This window comes from Poeciliopsis prolifica, unplaced genomic scaffold (assembly GCF_027474105.1).
Source record: "Poeciliopsis prolifica strain line A6 unplaced genomic scaffold, Auburn_PproV2 SCAFFOLD111, whole genome shotgun sequence".
NCBI classification, from domain to species: Eukaryota; Metazoa; Chordata; class Actinopteri; order Cyprinodontiformes; family Poeciliidae; genus Poeciliopsis; species Poeciliopsis prolifica.
In genome coordinates, this window is record NW_026562486.1 from 184,180 (window position 1) to 204,170 (window position 19,991).

The window sequence follows — 19,991 nt, forward strand, 5'->3', positions numbered from 1 at the left end:
GTGCTGTTGTTCGGTTGTTATTCTAATCAAGATGGCTGCTGTTGTCGGGGATGGAGAATAACCTCAGGCTGTCATCCGAAAACAGGCCGAAGAAACGCACCTAGAACCCGAACCCCGAACCAGAACCGGGCTCCTCGGGCTGAAAGCTGTTCTTTCCTGAAGGTGAATCTGCTCCCTCCGCTGCTCTCACCGTCAGCATCCTTTTCCTGCCATCTATTAATGATTGATCCGCACTTGTCGCGGAGGAATCTGTCGGAATGTTCTGGTATTTCCGCTGTGACTGAGCTTTTAGCTGTGAATTGTTTCGTGATTAGTTTGTTTTGAGGTGATTTCCTGCACGGTTCGGCGCCGCGGCCGTAAATAAAAAAAAAACTGTCAAATCAAAAAACTGTGTCCGACAGAGGAAGGTTGTTCAGGTTACAGCAGCCATATAACCGCGATACACCGCGGGGGCGTGGCCTGATATCACACCGCGGTGTGGTTATCGCCATGAAGTAGATTATTGTCTAATTAAAACCCACCCATGATTTTTATTATTATCTTAATTCGATCAAACCAGTAGTGTAAAATTAGGACAGCATGTATTTATTCAGTGTTTCCATACAAAAGCAGTAACAACACATATTAGATTAAGTTATGTGATTATAAATAATAGAAAAAAATTAATGAGAGAATAAAAAATAGGATTTAATTCATTTTAAACGTATAATGTTTAAAAACACTTAAATTTAGATGTGCACTTTTAGCTTCATTGTTGACATAAATACCTATAATAATTATGGAAGAAATAATAAAACGTTGGAATTTATACAGAAAAAGTGAGAAATGCTGTTAATATGGAGTGAATAAGATTTTTCTGGGTTGTTTATTGACTGGATTTAAAGGTAAGAGGAACAGAAATCCTGAATATCAGAATGGTTTTCATGAAGGAATCGTTTTGTCAGCTTCAGTCTAATTGCTTGGTTTGTTAAAACCCTGTTAGAGAAGAAAACCAGGATTTTATTCTGCGTTCTGCTCGTTATGCTGCTGTTATTAAAGGCTCCGACTCTGATTACACATTAAAAATGAGAGCAAGCTGTTTCTGTGGCCTTAGGATGGAGAAATCGTCCCCAGATTGCTGCGTTTAGGGATTTTTACTGCGTCAGGGTGAACATTAAGGGTCCACACCCAGTTCTCAGGTTTGAACTCCCAGATTCAGCTGGTAGCTAACGCCCTGTTAGATCATTTGCATTAACATTCACTCACTGGGCTCCCTCTTTGTATGGGAGACGTGTAGGCTGTTGTCAAGGCGACAGCTCCCCATTTTACCGTCTGGCTGTAATGGAAAATGAGATCCAGCCCCCACTGAAGTGTTTATCGGCGGGGCGCGGAGGCAGCAGGCTGATCTGGGGTCAGCTCAGGCCTTCATATCAGCTGCAGCAGCTTTAGCTCAGCAGGTTCAAACCGTTCCTGACGCAGCAGGAAGCACTGGAGTCGCTCATCTTTTATTTTTATTTTAAAGACCTGTGAACCTCTGGAGGTGTTTGAAACCCCTCTGTCTTCCAGTAGGGGGCGCTGTGAGAAACCGCAGACATGGACACCACCACGTCCATCAAGATGACCACTCTGGCCATCCAGAACCTGTTCAGCTACGTAGAAGAGGAGAACCTGGCTGCCCTGAAGGCTCACCTGGACCGCTTCAAGGAGGTGGACGGCCGCAGTGATGTACGTACAACACCGCATCACACCGCATGACACTGCATCACACTGCATCACACCGCATGACACCGTACAACACCGCATCGCACCGCACAGCACCGCATCGCACCGCATTACACTGCATTACACTGCACTGCATCGCACAGCACCGCATCACACTGCATCACACTGCATCACACCGCATGACACCGTACAACACCGCATCGCACCGCACAGCACCGCATCATACCGCATTACACTGCATTACACCGCATTACACCGCATCGCACCGCATTACACTGCATTACACTGCATCACACTGCATCACACTGCATCACACTGCATCACACCGCATTACACCGCATCGCACCGCATTACACTGCATCGCACCGCATTACACTGCATCACACCGCATTACACCGCATTACACCGCATCGCACCGCATCGCACCGCATTACACTGCATCACACTGCATCACACTGCATCACACCGCATTACACCGCATCGCACCGCATTACACTGCATTACACTGCATCACACTGCATCACACTGCATCACACCGCATGACACCGCATCGCACCGCATTACACTGCATCACACTGCATCACACCGCATTACACCGCATCGCACCGCATTACACTGCATCACACTGCATCACACTGCATCACACTGCATCACACCGCATGACACCGCATCGCACCGCATTACACTGCATCGCACCGCATTACACTGCATCACACCGCATTACACCGCATTACACCGCATCGCACTGCATTACACTGCATCACACTGCATCACACTGCATCACACTGCATCACACCGCATCACACTGCATCACACCGCATGACACCGTACAACACAACACCGCATCACAATGCAACACATCACTGTTTGCCACTTCTTTTTTTGTCTTCATAATTTACGAAATTATGTATCTTGTAAATTCATAATTTTATGGATTTATAAATAATGTATTTTTTTCTCCTGGATATTTGAATTTATATAGTTTATAAGATTTTTCAAATTATATTTTCAGGTTAACTTATGATATTATATTTTTAAAAAGTTATTTATCATTATTTATTTTAAGTTATGTTAAATTAATAACATTAATAATCAAGTATTAATATAAATATTTTTAAACAATTGTTTTATTTTTTAAATTATTAGTTTCTTATGTATTGACTAATGCATTAATCAACATAAATATACTAATCAAAATACTTATTGAAGTACTGATTTATTTATTTAACATATCTGTCCAACAAAAAAGAAATTTATCTTTGCAGAAATTATGCATGTTTCTGTTTCCTTGTGTTTTTTTCTATGTTTGGTTTTGTTGACATGTTTTATTTTATTCTGTGTTCAGAATAGTTTTCATGAAGGAATCGTTTTGTCAGCTTCAGTCTAATTGAAGCTGACAAAACGAGCTTGTGTTACGGTTTGTTTACGTGTGTGTGTGTGTGTGTGTGTGTGTGTGTGTGTGTGTGTGTGTGTGTGTGTGTGTGTGTGTGTGTGTTTGCAGAACGGCCAGACGCCGCTGATGCTGGCTGCGGAGCAGGGCAGCCTGGACATCGTCCAGGAGCTCATCAGGAGGGGAGCCAACGTCAACCTGGACGACGTGGTGAGCAAACCAAACGCCCCTCTGTGTTTTTATTCCATCCTGTGGTTGCTAGGACACAGTGGGTCGATTATGTGCTGTTTCCATGGTGACGATAGCTTCCTGTGTTTCCAGGACTGCTGGTCGGCTCTGATCTCTGCAGCCAAAGAGGGCCACCTGGAGGTGGTGAAGGAGCTGCTGGAGAGCAGCGCCTACATCGAGCACAGAGACATGGTGGGAGCAATGCCTCATGGGAAACGTAGTTGGAGCAGATGTGCTGTGGATGTGTGTTTAAGATGAGGTTGTGTGGTTCAGGGCGGCTGGACGGCGCTGATGTGGGCGGCTTATAAAGGTCGAGTGGAGGTGACCCAGATGCTGCTGGAGCATGGAGCCAATCCCAACACCACAGGACAGGTGAGACCCCCACATGTTGCTGACCCGCCGCAGAGCGCCAGCCCCTCATGCTCTATTCTTCCTCCTGTCTGAGCAGTACAGCGTGTATCCTATCATCTGGGCGGCGGGACGGGGACACGGAGACATTGTCAAGCTACTGCTGGAGCACGGAGCTAAAGTCAACTGTTCAGACAAGGTGATGCTCAGTCAGAGGGCAGCCATGTTGTGTGTCAGAACAACCGTCTCATCTGGGCCTCCAGGAAGGGACACTACGACTGCGTGATGCACCTGCTGGAGAAAGGAGCCGACGTCGACCAGGAGGGGGCGGTATGTCCGCACACAGCCACCGTACAGGAGACTAAACAAATTGAAAACATTTCTGCTGAGCAACTGAAACCCAAACTGGGCAGTTTGAACAGAACTGGATTATTAGATGCTTTGATGAAAGAACGACACACAGAGCAGTAACCAGGCCAACTGTGTCAAAAATACAACCATTTTCCTTTCAAGATGAAAAATATCTGTTCTACCAAGAACTCCTGGAGAGAGATTTATCTTAATCTAGTTCAGATTCTGTAAAATAATCCCAGGACCATCTTTTCCAAAATATAATCATCAGATCAGCACAACAGCATGTTGATGTCAGTCAGCTTTTTACGTGTATTTGCATCCTGTGCTGCAAATGATCCAGTGTTCACTAAAGGAATGCTGTTAATGCAGTTTAGGCAATTAAATGTTGAGTTTGTTATTTAAAAAGTAAATTAAACTATTTGTTTATTTGCATTTTTATATTTTTTAACACTGATTATAATCTTAAGTGGTTAAATAAAAATCTGCAGAAAGCGCCAATATTTTTTATCCGATTAATTGTTAGAATAGTCAAATAATCATCAGAATAATTGATTAGTCTATTAGTATATTAGTCTAACTGTTCAGAAATTGGTCTCATTTAGTGCAGATATTTCTGCTGCTGAACCAACAGACTCTGGTCTCCTCAGAACTCCATGACGGCGCTGATCGTGGCGGTGAAGGGCGGCTACACGGAGGTGGTGAAGGAGCTGCTGAAGAGGAACCCCAACGTCAACATGACCGACAAGGACGGCAACACGGCGCTGATGATCGCCGCCAAGGAGGGCCACACCGAGATCGTCCAGGACCTGCTGGACGCCGGGACGTACGTCAACATCCCCGACCGGGTGAGGCGCCGTCTGTTAGGACCCGAGCAGTTCTGGTTCCGGTTCTGCTCCACTGGGAAGCTAACGGCACAGTTTGTGTTCGCAGAGTGGGGACACGGTTCTGATCGGAGCGGTGAGGGGCGGCCATGTGGAGATCGTCAGAGCGCTGCTGCACAAATACGCCGACATCGACATCAGAGGACAGGTGAGATCCAACCGGCAGGTCAAAGGTCAAAAACTACTGGAGCATCACTGTAACAGCTGGAAACTTTAATGTATTTTATTAGTTTTTGTGTAAATGACAACTTTCTCCTGTTTTGCTCTTCAACACAAAACCCTTCAAATGGATTCAAGCTCTTGTAGAAAAGTTTTCATTGTGTCCATGTTAAGAATCTAAGAGTTAATGGACCTCAGAGATCAGTTTCTCTGATACCAACCTGCTGGTGGTATACAACAACGTTTCAATTTAAGAGACTTTTTGCTTGATTTCCTGTTTGATCGTGACTCCATGCTGTTTCCTGGCTGCAAAGTGAAGATCTGAGTAACTCAGATCATAAACATGAAACTTTAAGGAGTCGCCAGTCACTATTTTGAGAAAAAAAAAGTTGCTAGATTCATTCCTAGTCTCTTTTTTGAAAAAAGTCGGCAGGTTTTAAGGACCTATTTTTGTTGAGAGTCAATTGTCTGAAAGTTGACTTGGCCACGCCCCTCTGTGCTTCTGGCTCCGCCCACTTTGGTGTACTTTTCCTAAAACCTTTTGACAGCTTTTCGATGCTGCAGCCCATCAACATGTTGGAAAATATAATCACATAAACTGACATTCTGGTTCCAGGATGTTGGTGAATTATGAACTAGCTAACGTCCTCTGCGTGTTTTAGCTTGTTTGTTGTTAGCAGACTTCCTCCCTCATGTTTTTGTCGGGCCGTTTGTGTCTCCAGGAGAACAAGACGGCTCTGTACTGGGCCGTGGAGAAGGGAAACGCCACCATGGTCCGGGACATCCTGCAGTGCAACCCCGACACCGAGACGTGCACCAAGGTGAATCCACTGGATCCCAGAGCGCTCACACACCGGGCTGATCGCATCAATGATGAGTCTGTTTTCCCGTCAGGACGGAGAAACGCCGCTGATCAAAGCCACTAAGATGAGGAACATCGACATCGTGGAGCTGCTGCTGGATAAAGGAGCCAAAGTATCGGCTGTGGACAAGGTGGGAGACTCAAAACCTCCAAACACAAACTGCGTTTCCATTAACAGCAGAATTACACAAACAGAAACTATAAAAATTAATTAGCTTAATGAAAACACATTAATCTAAAAACAAAAACTGAGGCAGCTGTTCAGACGTATCGAAATAGATGTATTTCACTGAACTGGAGTGGGAAAACTTTTTTCACATCAAACGAATTGTGATCAACATCCAGATGTTGCTACTGCCGAAAACCACAAAGACGACGACAGGAAGTGGTTCTTCTTCATGGTTCATAAAAGGTTGTGTCATTCCGTGTAAAATTCACAGCTCTAATGTAAAATGAATGACTAAAATTCCCCCAGAATGCTGCATTCGTAGCCGCTGTCAAGTAGGCGGAGTTTGTCGCTCCAACAAGGCGCCGACGTCTCCTCTGATTGGCTGATGACTGAATTATGATTACATCTTATTTAGCTGTTTATATGCCATGGCTTTTAATGACTTATCATCTGAACATGCATTTTTAATTCAATGTCTCATTAAATAGAAACACCACAATTGTGAATTTTTTTTTTTCACTAGCAGACAAAGATTTGTGCTCATTTGTCATGGAAACGCAGGTACAGACACGCCAATGACTTCCTCGTTGCTTCTGTCCGTTTGCCCAGAAAGGAGACACTCCGCTCCACGTCGCCATCCGCGGCCGGAGCCGCCGCCTCGCCGAGCTGCTGCTCCGCAACCCCAAAGATGGCCGCCTGCTGTACCGGCCCAACAAGGCCGGAGAGACGCCGTACAACATCGACTGCAGCCACCAGAAGAGCATCCTCACCCAGATCTTTGGCGCTCGTACGTCTTCCTCCTCCCTGACGATTCGTGACCCGTTCCTAGTGGTAACCTGAGCTCTCATGTGCCCCGCCCCTCGCAGGTCACCTGTCGCCCACAGAGACGGACGGCGACATGCTGGGCTACGACCTGTACAGCTCGGCTCTGGCCGACATCCTGAGCGAACCCACCATGCAGCCGCCCATCTGCGTGGGTCTGTACGCCCAGTGGGGGTCCGGCAAGTCCTTCCTGCTCAAGAAACTGGAGGGTCAGCACACACACACACACACACACACACACACACACAAACACACACACACACACACACACACACACACACACACACACACACACAACACACACACACACACACACACACACACACCTACACACACAGATATACACACAAACACCTACACACGCACACACACCTACACACACACACACACACGCAGACACACAGACTCTCTGTGGTTTTTCTGTGATAATGATAAAAATTATGGTAAAAGCTAAATTTTTAGGTAACTTTATGGTTCATGTCACCACAAACATAAATGAAGCTGTTGAGAAATGTTAGCATTTAAGTTTCTTATTTAAAGAAGTTTGATTGATAAACAGTAACTCACTTAATCAAATTTACTGACATTTATTGATGCTCCTGAGGGGCAAAATGTTGATAGAATAACACTTCAAAATAATGTGTTTTTTATTTAACATCATTAAATTACATTTATTGAGACAGCAATAAATTACAATACTTATGATAAATGTTATCTTTAAGGTTTGGTTTATTTCTGTATAAAATCCTTGATGGGCTTAATATTCAAACTGCACAATTTGTTTGATAAACTATAAGGTTTGATTGGACAGTCGGATGTGACGTGTGTTATATTTTAGCTTTTCTTGTCCCTGCTCTGGAATGTAAAATTCTGCCATAAACATTATTGATACATTATTGATAACAGTAATAAATCCTCCTCCTCCTCCTCCTCCTCCTCCTCCTCCTCCTCCTCCTCCTCCTCCTCCTCCTCCTCCTCCTCCTCCTCCTCCTCCTCCTCCTCCTCCTCCTCCTCCTCCTCCTCCTCCTCCTCCTCCTCCCGTTCTCTTCCTCCTCTTCCTTCTCCTGCTCCTCCCCGTTCTCTTCCTCCTCTTCCTCCTCTTCCTTCTCCTGCTCCTCCCCGTTCTCTTCCTCCTTCCTCCTCCTCCTCCTCCCCGTTCTCTTCCTCCTCTTCCTCCTCTTCCTTCTCCTCCTCCTCCTCCTCCTCCTCCTGCTCCTCTTCCTCCTCCTCCTCCTCCTCTCCGTTCTCCTCCTCCTCTTCCTCCTCCTCCTCCTCCTCCTCTTCTTCCTCCTCCTCCTCCTCCTCAGATGAGATGAAGACGTTTGCCGGTCAGCAGATCGAGCCGCTCTTCCAGTTCTCCTGGCTCGTCGTCTTCCTGTCTCTGCTGTTCTGCGGCTCCATCGCCGTCGTCCTCGGCTTCACCGTCGACCCCAGGCTCGCCATGGCCATCTCCCTCAGCCTGCTGGCGCTGCTCTACCTCTTCTTCGGTCTGTCAGGGTTTATTCTCTTCCTCCTCCTGTAGAGGAACTGCTGATGGAGCTGTGTGTTTGCTCCACAGTGGTGGTGTACTTTGGCGGGCGGCGCGATGGCGACAACTGGACGTGGGCGTGGCTGCTGAGCACGCGCCTGGCCCGACACATCGGCTACCTGGAGCTGCTGCTGAGGCTGATGTTCGTCAACCCGCCAGAGCTGCCAGAGCAGAGCACCAGAGCCCTGCCTGTCAGGTAACGCACGTCGCTCACAGCCTGGTGGGAATGCCTCATAAATATGGTAGAAACCATGGAGATGCCAGCGAACCACAGTGACGCTTGTTGATGGCGTAACTGGCCGGCATCAAAACAGAGCAGATGGGAAGCAGCGTGGCAAAGAACACAAAGGCTTTTTAAAAAGGCAGGTGTAAAACCATCCGTTATCTGGACTTTAGCTCAACGCTCAGGAGGAGCGTGGCAGACGTCACAGTCGGATCTGGAGAAAAGAGTCACATCTGTTAAGACCGCAGGAGAGTTAAACAGCAAAACCAGAACAGAAAAATATCATCTGCAAAGTGTGGAAGACAGGAAGTGCAAGCATTAAAATCAAGCATTTGCTTCAGTTGCAAACATTAAATACAAATAACGTGTTTTAAATGAGTTTTGACAGGTAAAAATCAGGAATGTACTGATGTAAAAATATCAGTATCCAATATTAATATTACCGTTTTGGCCAATAACCGATATTTATCGATACATGTATCTCTAAACTCTTCTGACACCATTGGAAAAAATCAACCAGAAACAGACAGCAGCAAGATGGAAGTAATATCTGAGCGCTGATGATACTCTGACCTCTGACCTCCTCTGCAGGTTCCTGTTCACAGACTACAACCGTCTGTCCAGCGTGGGAGGAGAGACGTCCATGGCGGAGATGATCGCAACGCTGTCGGACGCCTGCGAGAGAGAGTTTGGTTTCCTAGCAACACGACTCTTCAGGGTGTTTAAGACGGAGGAGGCGCCAGGTGAGACGATCCGGACGAGTCGGGATGGAAGCGGAGAGGAATTTATTGATCCCGATTCTGTTATCGATTCTGTTGAGTTTTATTCAAGACATTCACCATGATGTTAAACATCCTTTTCAAGAATCTTTGATCAGTTTTATGTCAACATTTCTATATTTCTATGTTTTACGTCATGTGTATATTTTTACAGTGCAGCTCTTCCTCTCTGCCCTCCTGCAGGGAAAAATAAGTGGAAGAAGACGTGCTGCGTGCCGTCCTTCATCCTGTTCGTCTTCGTCCTGGCCTGCCTGATCACCGGCATGGCGCTGCTGGCCGTCTTCAAGGTGGACGGCGAGAACCAGACGGTGAACGCCGTGCTGATCGCCATCGGCAGCGTGGTCGGCCTCGCCCTGCTGCTCAACTGCAAGACGTGGTGGCAGGTCACGGACTCGGTGCTGAACTCGCAGAGGAAGAGGCTCCACGGCGCCGCCAACAGGATGCACAAACTGAAGAGCGAGGGCTTCATGAAGGTCCGACGGGATTCCAGCTTTCAGCCCGCCCAGAACGTTTTATTTACTTTTCCTTTTATCACTATTTAGTTTTAGCTTTTTTATTTTGCTCATTTATGCATGACTTTAATGTTATTATTATTTGTTATTATTTTTAATTATTTTTTGTCATTGATTTTTCCTGGCAGGAGATTATTTTTTATGTTTTTTTATTATTTAATTTGTTTTTAGTTGTTTTTTTTATCAGTATTTTTTAATTTTAATATTTTTGTCATAATTTTTTCTGACAGGAACTTTGTTGCTTTGATTTTGTTTATTCATTTTTATTATATTTTTGGTATCTTTGCTGGCACTAAATTTATTTTTTTGTATTTAATTTTTTTTTTGTATAACTTTTTATTTTTACATTTTCACTTTATTGATTTACTTTTTTTTGTTTAATTCTTATTTTTACAGGCACGTTTCATGTCTGAAGGAGTTTTAATGCTACAGACTTTGCTGTTTCTCTTCTTCAGGTGTTGAAGCAGGAGGTGGAGCTGATGGCGAGGATGGCGAAGACCATCGACAGCTTCACGCAGCACCAGACCCGGCTGGTGGTCGTCATCGACGGTCTGGACTCCTGTGAGCAGGATAAAGTCCTGCAGATGCTGGACACGGTGAGAAGATGCTGAGTGAACTACCTGGACCTGAATACGCAGCCCTGAGGAACTCCTAGTTAACACGGCTTTCTTCTCCGCCTGCTGCAGGTCCGGGTTTTGTTCTCCAAAGGTCCGTTCATCTCCATCTTCGCCAGCGACCCTCACATCATCATCAAAGCCATCAACCAGAACCTGAACAGCGTCCTGAGAGACTCCAACATCAACGGACACGACTACATGAGGAACATCGTCCACCTGCCCGTCTTCCTCAACAGCAGGGGGCTGTCCAGCGCCAGGAAGATGTGCGCCGCCGCGCCCGCCAACGGGGACGCCGCCAACTCTGAAGGTGACCATGACAACGAGAAAGGAAGCAAGCAGCATGTCCACACATTTTAAAATGTCTTAATTTCATGTGTGTAAAATTAGGGCCTTAAAATGTCTTAAATACCTTTTAAAAACTAAGTTTGCTTCTAAAAAAAATCTTAAATTAATATGTTAAAAACATTTAATTTATGTTTTTAATTTGGGATCAATACAGTCTTTCTGAATTAAATTGAATATGTTAATCACAGGTCTTCAATTTAGTCATGCCAGGTCCATTTAATATCATATATTCTATGAATTTTTTCATTGTGGGACTTTTGGCAAAAGTCTGAGTCTCAAATTTTTAAGAGACACTAGAAAGTTTGAGTCTCCAAACGTTTAAGTTTGAGAGACTGGAGGCAGTTAAAGCTACTGCTAACTAGCTGCTAATATATTCCTGCTAACTTGCTTGCTATCAAACTAACATTTTGCATCTGTTATCACCAGTCGGCTGGAAAATGTTGGCACATTTCTGTGCTTCCATAGGTATTCAGTGCCATTCATAAAGGTCTTAAAACATCTTGTGTGCTTTCAGTGGGTTGGCATGAAGAGCTGGACAGGAAGTTGTCTCAGCATAGTTTGGGAGAGTTAACAAAGTTCGGCAGCAAGACGACGCTGAACCGCCGGGTGAGTCAGACTGGGAGGTAACTGGGACTTTGACTGGCCCTCCAGCTGCTTGAGGTCATGTGACTTGTGTTGCGCCGCTGCAGGACACGTACCGGCGGCGCCAGGTGCAGCGCTCGGTGACGCGCCAGATGTCGTTCGACCTGACGAAGCTGATGGTGACAGAGGACTGGTTCAGCGACATCAGCCCGCAGACCATGAGCGGCTGCTCAACATCGTCTCCGTCACAGGTAGGCCCCGCCCTCGTCCTCGGCGCCGCCTCACACCTGGACACCAGGCACGGGCCAGTTGGCGGTTAGTTTATGCTGCCTTCAAATAAACGGGCTGCTTTTAGCATTTAGCATTCGTGAAGCAAGTAACATCTTTTCTGCAGAGTGTTTTGGAGCCGTTGGATTTCTAAACTTATTTATGCGAAAGGTAAAAGTACAGAGTCCCACATACGTACTTTGTAAACAAGCATTCATATTTATGATTAAAACTGGCTCTTTGGTTACCTAGCAACAACTAACTGTTGTTGCCTAGCAACAGCCAGTAGAATAACTTGCACAGCAGCAGTTTGAGGTTTTGCCTCAACTGGGTCACTGAGAACGACGGATGAAACAGGAAATGACACGTCACCAGTTGTCTCGATTTCAGATATTTCAAACTAAAAGTTAATCCATAATTATCAATATCGACTGATATGCTGATATTATGATACGTTTTTCAGCCATATAATATTTTGACCTCTGGTTATCATACAGTCATCATGTCACGTCTGACTCCGCCCCTTCCTGTCCAGGTCGCCTCCTGAGAGCCAATCAGATCAGCTTCAACTGGGACCGGCTGGCGTCCTGGATCAACCTGACGGAGCAGTGGCCCTACAGGACATCCTGGCTCATCCTGTACCTGGAGGAGACCGACGGCGTCCCCGACCAGGCCGCGCTCAAGAGCATTTACGAAAGGTCAGAGGGCACATTCACCTCCCGCCGCTGCCGCAGGCCCGGCCCGCCGGCTGAACCGCTGCTGTCCTCTGCTCCTCAGGGTGTCCAAGAACATCCCCACCACCAAAGACGTGGAGCCTCTGCTGGAGATCGACGGCGACGTCCGCAGCTTCGAGGTCTTCCTGTCGTCACGGACACCGGTCCTGACCGCCAGGGACGTCCGCACCTTCCTGCCCTGCACTGTCAACCTGGACCCCAAGCTGAGGGAGATCATCGCAGGTCAGAGCTCCAGAACCAGGCCTGGATCAGACGCTCCAGTTTGAATCAGATGTTTGATCCAGTTTTATTCGTCTTTTCTTGGACTTTTGGTTTGGATCCGGTTCTGTTTCTGTTTGATGTTTCATCCCAGATGTTTTCCGTCTCGTTCCAGATGTGCGTGCGGCGCGGGAGCAGATGAACCTGGGCGGGGTCACGTACCCCACCATGCCGCTGCAGGAGGCCCAGCCCCGCCCCACCTCCGTCTACAGCCAGGTGTCGTCCGCCTGCTCGCCCTCTGCCTCCTTCAGCGGGCCCTTCAACCCGCCTGTAGGGGGCGTCATCTCCCCCCAGCCGCACAGCAGCTACTACAGCGGCATGGCCGGCCCGCAGCATCCCTTCTACAACAGGGTGAGTCCGAGCCCCGCCCACCTGCCTGTGACGTCATCATGTCATGTGACCTCCTTCTTTGTTTTCATTCATTTCTTTTCATCATTTTGATTTAATTTCCATGTTTTGCAGTGAATCTCTGAGAGATTCAGTTTATTTTCTGTTGAGCGCCTCCATCCATGACCCTTATTTTGGTTTTCACCCCCGTTCAGCCATATTTCTCCCACCACCTCTACCAGCTGCCACGCCCGTTCGTGGCTACATTCCCTCCACATCTTCACCTGCGGCCGCTGCCCAAAGTCTCCTTCAGCAGGGACGCCGGCGCCGCTGCAGCAGTAAGTCATCCACGTGAAGAATCAGTAAAAATCAGAGACTTGACTCACCAAACTCACCTGTCCAGGTGTTCTGACATCACCACAGGAAAGCCAGGTGAAATTAGCTGCAGTTCAGATTGAAATATCCAGCAGCTGCTCAGCAGGTCGGGGGAAGCTGAAGCAGCTGATCCTCAACAAACATTATAAATGATTCATGATGATTAAATTTACGTCAGATTCTGTTATCTCCAGGTTGACATCAGGTCTGCAGAGTCAGACCTCAGGCTTTTAGTTTCTTCTTCTTCTGTTTTTCCTCTATTTCCTCTCCTGAGGGTTGGTTTCTGTCAGAGCTGCTGATGTTTGTTATCAGATTCATTTCCTGATGTGTCCATCCCTCGCCTGTCTGTCTGTCTGTCTGTCTGCAGTCTAAGAGTTCATCTTTTAAAAGGAAGCAGGTACTGAACCCTCCATGTTGGACGTCCCCCACCCCAGCCCTCATATGTCCACAGAAGTCCTCTGCATTTTAAAATACGAGACGATTAGCGTCCGGCCAGCTAGCCATTAGCATCTGCTCATATTCCTTTAATTTGATCATTTCTAAACTGAAACCTCCACAAATTAACTGGATTCTGTGGACATAAAGAGCCGGTTTCCCAGCATGCACCTTGCCTGGACAACCTGTAGCTTCACTTGCACTGGAAACTTTCTCACCTGTTGGACAAACGTACGGTTCACCCCCCACCCTGCACTTTGACCCTGACTCAGGGATTATTTCAAATACTGGAGGATTTCAGATTAAAGGTCAACAGATTAAAACAGCAAATGTTTATTATTAAGATAAAAAGTGAATCCAACAATTTAGATTCAGCTTAAAAAAAAAAAAACAATTTCCCTTCATTATTAATATCAGTGGTACATTCACTAAAATCTAATTAAAATAAATGTGCATAATTTAAAAATTAGGTGACTGTCAGTTTTTATTGTCTTATTATAATGACAATAATTTATTTATTATGGCAAAATATTTAAAAAATGTAGCCTTGATTTAGTTTAACTTCACTGGAGTTTCATTTAAAGAGAGAAATTTGTATTTGTCTCTTAATTATTGCATTATTTTAATTTTCTTAAAATATTTAATAAATGATAACTAAATAAGAATATTAACACATGTAATTTAATGATTACTTTTATTAATATTGTGAAATATTACCGAACCAATAGTAATGTTATTATTATTACTATGACTAAATATTTAAATGTTTTTCTTGTTTACCATTCAAAGGAAATTGTATTTAGTAGTTTATTATTACATTATCATTATTAACATTCTTAAAATAACTAATAAATACTAATGTATAGTTTTTTCAAATATTATGTCATTTAACAATAATATTAGTGCACATTATTAATATTTTCTTATAAATATATTAATAATGTAAAAACTAAATATTCTATTTTCCTTTTAACTTTATATCCAAATATTAACTTCACTAAATTTTATAGCATCATTTTTTAAAGTATATTACTATTTTTTTCATTATGATGATTACATTACAATCATCATAATAATAAGGTTATTACTTATGATCTCCATGTTTGCATGATCCTGATTAAATTGTTTGGTTTCTCCGTTTCGCTGATTTTAGCTGGAATCCATCTTCCTGATGCATTCCCACTTCCTGGCAGCTAATTACTGACCCGTGTTTCCGTGACAGCGTGATGATAAATACTCAGATCACATGAAGTTCTGTCGGTCCGGTTTGTAACAGCGGGTTCTGTTCGCCTCCAGGGCTCGGCGTCGGTCGTGTCGGGCGCTCCCGCCGTCCTCCTCAGCTCCATGACGACAGACGGTGTCTGCGAGCGCGTGCGGCAGACCGAGGGCATCGACCAGAGCATGGTGGCCCAGTACACCGCCACCATCAAGAAGGTCCGCATCCCGACCCGCTCTGACTGCGGCGGCGGGCTGAGGCTAACGCCGGTGTGTTGATGTTCTGTCTGCAGGCCAACGTGAACGGCAGAGTTCTGTCCCAGTGCAACATTGATGAGCTGAAGAAGGAGATGAACATGAACTTTGGAGACTGGCAGCTCTTCAGAGCCACGGTCGGTGTCGGCCCATCCGGTAGCGGTTCTGAACACAGAGCAGGTCGGGGTTTCATGGCTCTCCTTCATTCTGCTGCAGATCCTGGAGATGCGTCATATCGAGAGTCAAGTGCTGCATGAGGAAACCGCCAGCGAGCAAGGCAGCGTTGTCGGTATCCCCACGGAGGTCGGAAGGCGGACCCTGGCGCCGCCTCTCGCCGGAGCCGCCAACGCCGACGCGTCACCGATGTACAGCTTCAATCTGAGCTTTGAGGAGCTGAGCGGCGTGGGTTTGGACGAGGCACAGCGACCCGGAAACATGCCCTGGATGGTGAGTCCTCTCAGAACCGCCCAGCAGAACCATGATGTCAGCTGCTAACTGTTGTTCCACCATTCGTCCACAGGGTGGCGCTCACCGAACGGCCAGCATGACCAGCCTGAACTCGCAGGAGTCCTCCAACGACATCGGCAAGCTCACCGACAAGCAGCAGGCCGAGTATCGCAACGCCTACCAGGAGTACATCGCCCAGATGGCGCAGCTGGAGATGAGCGGAGTCGGGGAGAAGCCCGTCCAACCGCAGCCGGGGCAGTTCATGACATCATCAGCGGGGGACAAGAGCAAGGACAGCACCGAGCAAGATGGACGAAAGTCCTTCAACAAGAGAAGCAACACCAAAGTACCAGCCGACAACACCGACTTCACCTCCAGTGGCGACGCTCTGGATCCGATCACCGAAGAGGATGAGAAGGGCGGCTCCTCAAAGTCGCTGCTGACCCGCAAGCTATCGGCCGAGAGAGGCGGGCTGTTCCAGGGCGCCGGCGACCTGAAAGTGAAGGCCAGTAGTGGCAGTCTGCGCTACCAGAAGCTGACTAGTGACGACGAGGAGTCCGAAGAGTCCGACAACCCCCTCCTGCCGAAAGACGGCAAGAAGCCGGTCGATCCCAAGCTGCCCGGCGGGTCACTGGCGCTGAAGGGGAAGGATTACCTTTCAGACGGCATGTTGGATAAGAAGGATTCGTCTGACTCTGGCGTGCGCTCCAATGAAAGCTCCCCCAACCACTCGCTTCAGGACGAGGAGGCTGACCTGTCGCAGCTGGAGAGGGCCAACTTGATCGAGCTGGACGAGGAGAGCGCTGCCAGGAAGCGCGGCATACCCAGCAGCCTGAGCGGCCTCCAGGACCCGGCCGTGACCCGGATGTCCATCTGCTCCGAAGATCAGTGCAGCCTGCTGGCCAGCAGCCCTGAGGAAAGCTGGACCTCCTCCAGGAGCTACAACCTCAACCGCACGCCCAGCAACGTCACCCTGAACAACAACACCAACGCCCAGCAGGGAAGCCGACCACGCCCGCCCGCTGAAAGCTCCACCTCCTCCAACCAGACCTCCACTGGAGAGGTCATCATCCCTCCGACCTCCACCACCACCAGGCCTGGCCCCAACAACGAGAACGTCCGAGTGGTCCATCTGAAGAGGGGCCTGAAACCCGGTGATCCTCCAGAGATCTGCACCGTGTCCTCTGACACCGTCACCTTCGGCGAGGAGCGCGAGAGCATCCTGTGACCGCATGAGGAAGACGGAGAGCCAACTTCTGTAGTTGCATGATTTGTAGTGTCGTAAACAATCTGCTGCATGTTATTGTGATGTTCTCGTCTGTAGGAACCAACTCCTGTCTTCAAGAGTCGGAGTCCTCAACCACTCTATTTTAATGTATCTTTAGCTCCAGGTTCTTCAGGAACCTGTGAATGAACCAGGACCGGGGTCTTCAGCGTCAGGGCACCATTGAGTAAAACGTTATTTGTGCTAACCCTACAGCACTAATCACAAGTATTAGTTCAGCAACCACTAAAGAGCAATGCCAGCACAGTATTTAATGAAAGCTAATGCTAAAGCACAAGCTTCAACCATGTTGTCAGTGACACATGCTCCAGCATACACTGACATTACTCAGATGTCAAACTTTATTCAACTGAAACAACAAAATAGCCAAGTAAATTATGGAAACCTAGGTATTCTTAAAGTCAGCCAAAAATGCTAAAGCGTTTACTCCTCCTGTTGGTGCATTAGCGGAAGTGTTCCTCACTTTAGTTTACATTTGGGAGCTACAGCGTCATGCTAGGCCGAGTTAAACATAAAACATGTCATATTACTATTACACTCAATGCAAATTCTTTATATCACTTTTTATTTTAAACAGAAGTTTTAACACCATTATGACAGGCTAATAATACCACTGAAGACATCATTTTATGCCTGTAGCATCATGAATCAAGCTGGTGCTATCCCCGCTAACGGTTTTAGCAGTTAGGTGCTAAGCTAGCGGGACAACTAGCATGTTAGCACCAAAAATGCTAACACAGTAGAACGGTTATTTCACTCTTAAAACTTAGTGTTAATAAAGCCTAGTTAACAAATGTTGCATGATAAACACTTTATTGAAATCATCGCCGTGTCGTTGGTGGACATTAGCTACATTTAGTTAAATATAAGACGGAAACTTTACTATTTGTGCATTTTATCGGTGAGGCCTGTCTACTGCCACCTTGTGGTGTAACTCGGTACTACACTCCAGTACTTTCACCCCCTGGTTATGTTAAGCGACCAGTAAAACCAGCGGTCACACCTTCTTCATATGTGTCGCATCATGTTGTACCAGTTTGTTAATGTTGTTTCCGTCCCTTTAGGACTAACGTTGGAACCTGTGACTTTAGCCTCAGAACCGTCGCTGTGCCGTAGATCGTGTTTTAGTGTCGTGTTTAAGTGAAATAGTTTGTGCTGAAAGTTTTGCTGCTTTGCTCTGAGTTTGGTGGGTCGATGTTTGTTAAGCTGCTTCCTGGTAAAATAAATGGACTCGATGTAAAACGTGTGGTTGTTCCGGTCAGATCTGCTTTTATTCTGAAAAACCTTCAAGTTTTTAAAAAGCAGGAATCATGCGGATTTGATCAGGTTTGAATCAGCGGTGGAAAAACATTTTAGATTCTTCTAAAAATCTGGCTTTCTCGAAAAGAGTCTTAAAATGATTAAAACTGTAAAGTATACCTATCAAACTTCCTGTATAAGCTGTCCCTTCAGAATAAAAGCCAGACTGATGAATAAACAGGCTATTTGATCTGTGTTGTTTTGTATGTGACGTCAGAAAAACACTCAATAAAACCTGGATGTTGAACATTTATGCTGCTTCCGGCTGTTTTGATGATGTTTTAATTTCACATGAAAAATTGTGAACCTGCATAAAAAATGTGACGTCTGTAGTTTAGAGGTTGACAGAACTTAAGCTAATAAATATTAAACCTCATGAAAATAATCAGACGGTTAGTTTTTCTACATCCATCCAGAAAACAGTTTCTATATCTGGGAAGATAAAGTCTGTTTGCCACCTGCAGCAGGTGATGCCCTGAGCAGACTCTGCTGCGTCATGCTTTGCATGTTTGAGCCGCTGGATCAGAGGAGCTGCTGCAGCCGGAGACAAGCTGCTGCAGCCGGAGACAAGCTGCTGCAGCCGGAGACATGCTGCTGCAGCCGGAGACATGCTGCTGCAGCCGGAGACAAGCTGCTGCAGCCGGAGACATGCTGCTGCAGCCGGAGACATGCTGCTGCAGCCGGAGACAAGCTGCTGCAGCCGGAGACAAGTTGCTGCAGCCGGAGACATGCTGCTGCAGCCGGAGACATGCTGCTGCAGCCGGAGACATGCTGCTGCAGCCGGAGACAAGCTGCTGCAGCCGGAGACAAGCTGCTGCAGCCGGAGACAAGCTGCTGCAGCCGGAGACATGCTGCTGCAGCCGGAGACAAGCCGCTGCAGCCTTGCGCTGCATTTTCTCTCTTCATGGCTCCCAGTTTATAAAATGTGTGCAAACAAAACTGCGGTGGAACTTTTTCAGAGTTTTTGTTTAGTTTTTGTTTTGCGGAGAACTGCTAATCATTTACCAAAAAAACATACAGAATTTTCTTTTTTGTGATTTTAAAATATTTAATTAATCCAACCTTGCTTATTATTCTGTTAAAAATATAAACATGAAAAATCTCATTTGATCAGTTTATTCATATTTTTAGTGATATTGTGAAGTATTAATTATGCTTAAATTGTTTAATCCGTGTGTTTTTTAACTGCTGTTAAATAAATAAAGATAACAGATTATCTAAATCAGTGTATTTTCTGTAATTGCCTCAAAGTAACAGTTCGTGTCCAGCAGGCGGCGCCAGAGACCGACCAGCTTTAAAAGCAGTTAGTAGATAATCTAAAAGCTTTTAATATTTGTTTGTTATTTCTAAACAAAATCATGTTATTTTTATGTTCTTTAGTTTAGTTTTAGAAAAAGTGTGAGAAGCAAATGCAACTAAAGAATTTCTGGGTCGATGCTCTGATGAGCAAAATGTTGGATAAACGTTTGGAAATGGCTCAGAGTTCAGATTGGAGTCGCCAACCGTGAGAGGAACTTCAGGGCTCTGAAAACAAACTGAACCAGCTCCACACAGAGGCGACGTCTCACGGCGTCCTGCCGCCGATAACAGCCAA

General features: G+C 46.1%; 1 protein-coding gene across 1 annotated transcript; it reads left to right on the forward strand.

The window, feature by feature from the left end:
* kidins220b (kinase D-interacting substrate 220b) lies at nt 1-18,650 on the forward strand. Its single transcript, XM_055023951.1, is given in 31 exon segments — nt 1-162; nt 1,546-1,704; nt 3,203-3,301; nt 3,413-3,511; nt 3,593-3,691; nt 3,768-3,866; nt 3,905-3,997; nt 4,669-4,866; nt 4,952-5,050; nt 5,784-5,882; nt 5,956-6,054; nt 6,702-6,879; nt 6,959-7,123; nt 8,222-8,401; nt 8,473-8,638; nt 9,257-9,408; nt 9,628-9,917; nt 10,412-10,552; nt 10,643-10,880; nt 11,433-11,524; nt 11,608-11,719; nt 11,722-11,751; nt 12,303-12,465; nt 12,545-12,723; nt 12,875-13,110; nt 13,302-13,424; nt 13,829-13,858; nt 15,193-15,330; nt 15,405-15,503; nt 15,583-15,813; nt 15,887-18,650. Coding segments are annotated over 30 exon segments (5,214 nt in total). The 5' UTR covers nt 1-162; nt 1,546-1,572; the 3' UTR covers nt 17,042-18,650.
* The last annotated feature ends 1,341 nt before the right edge of the window (nt 18,651-19,991 follow it).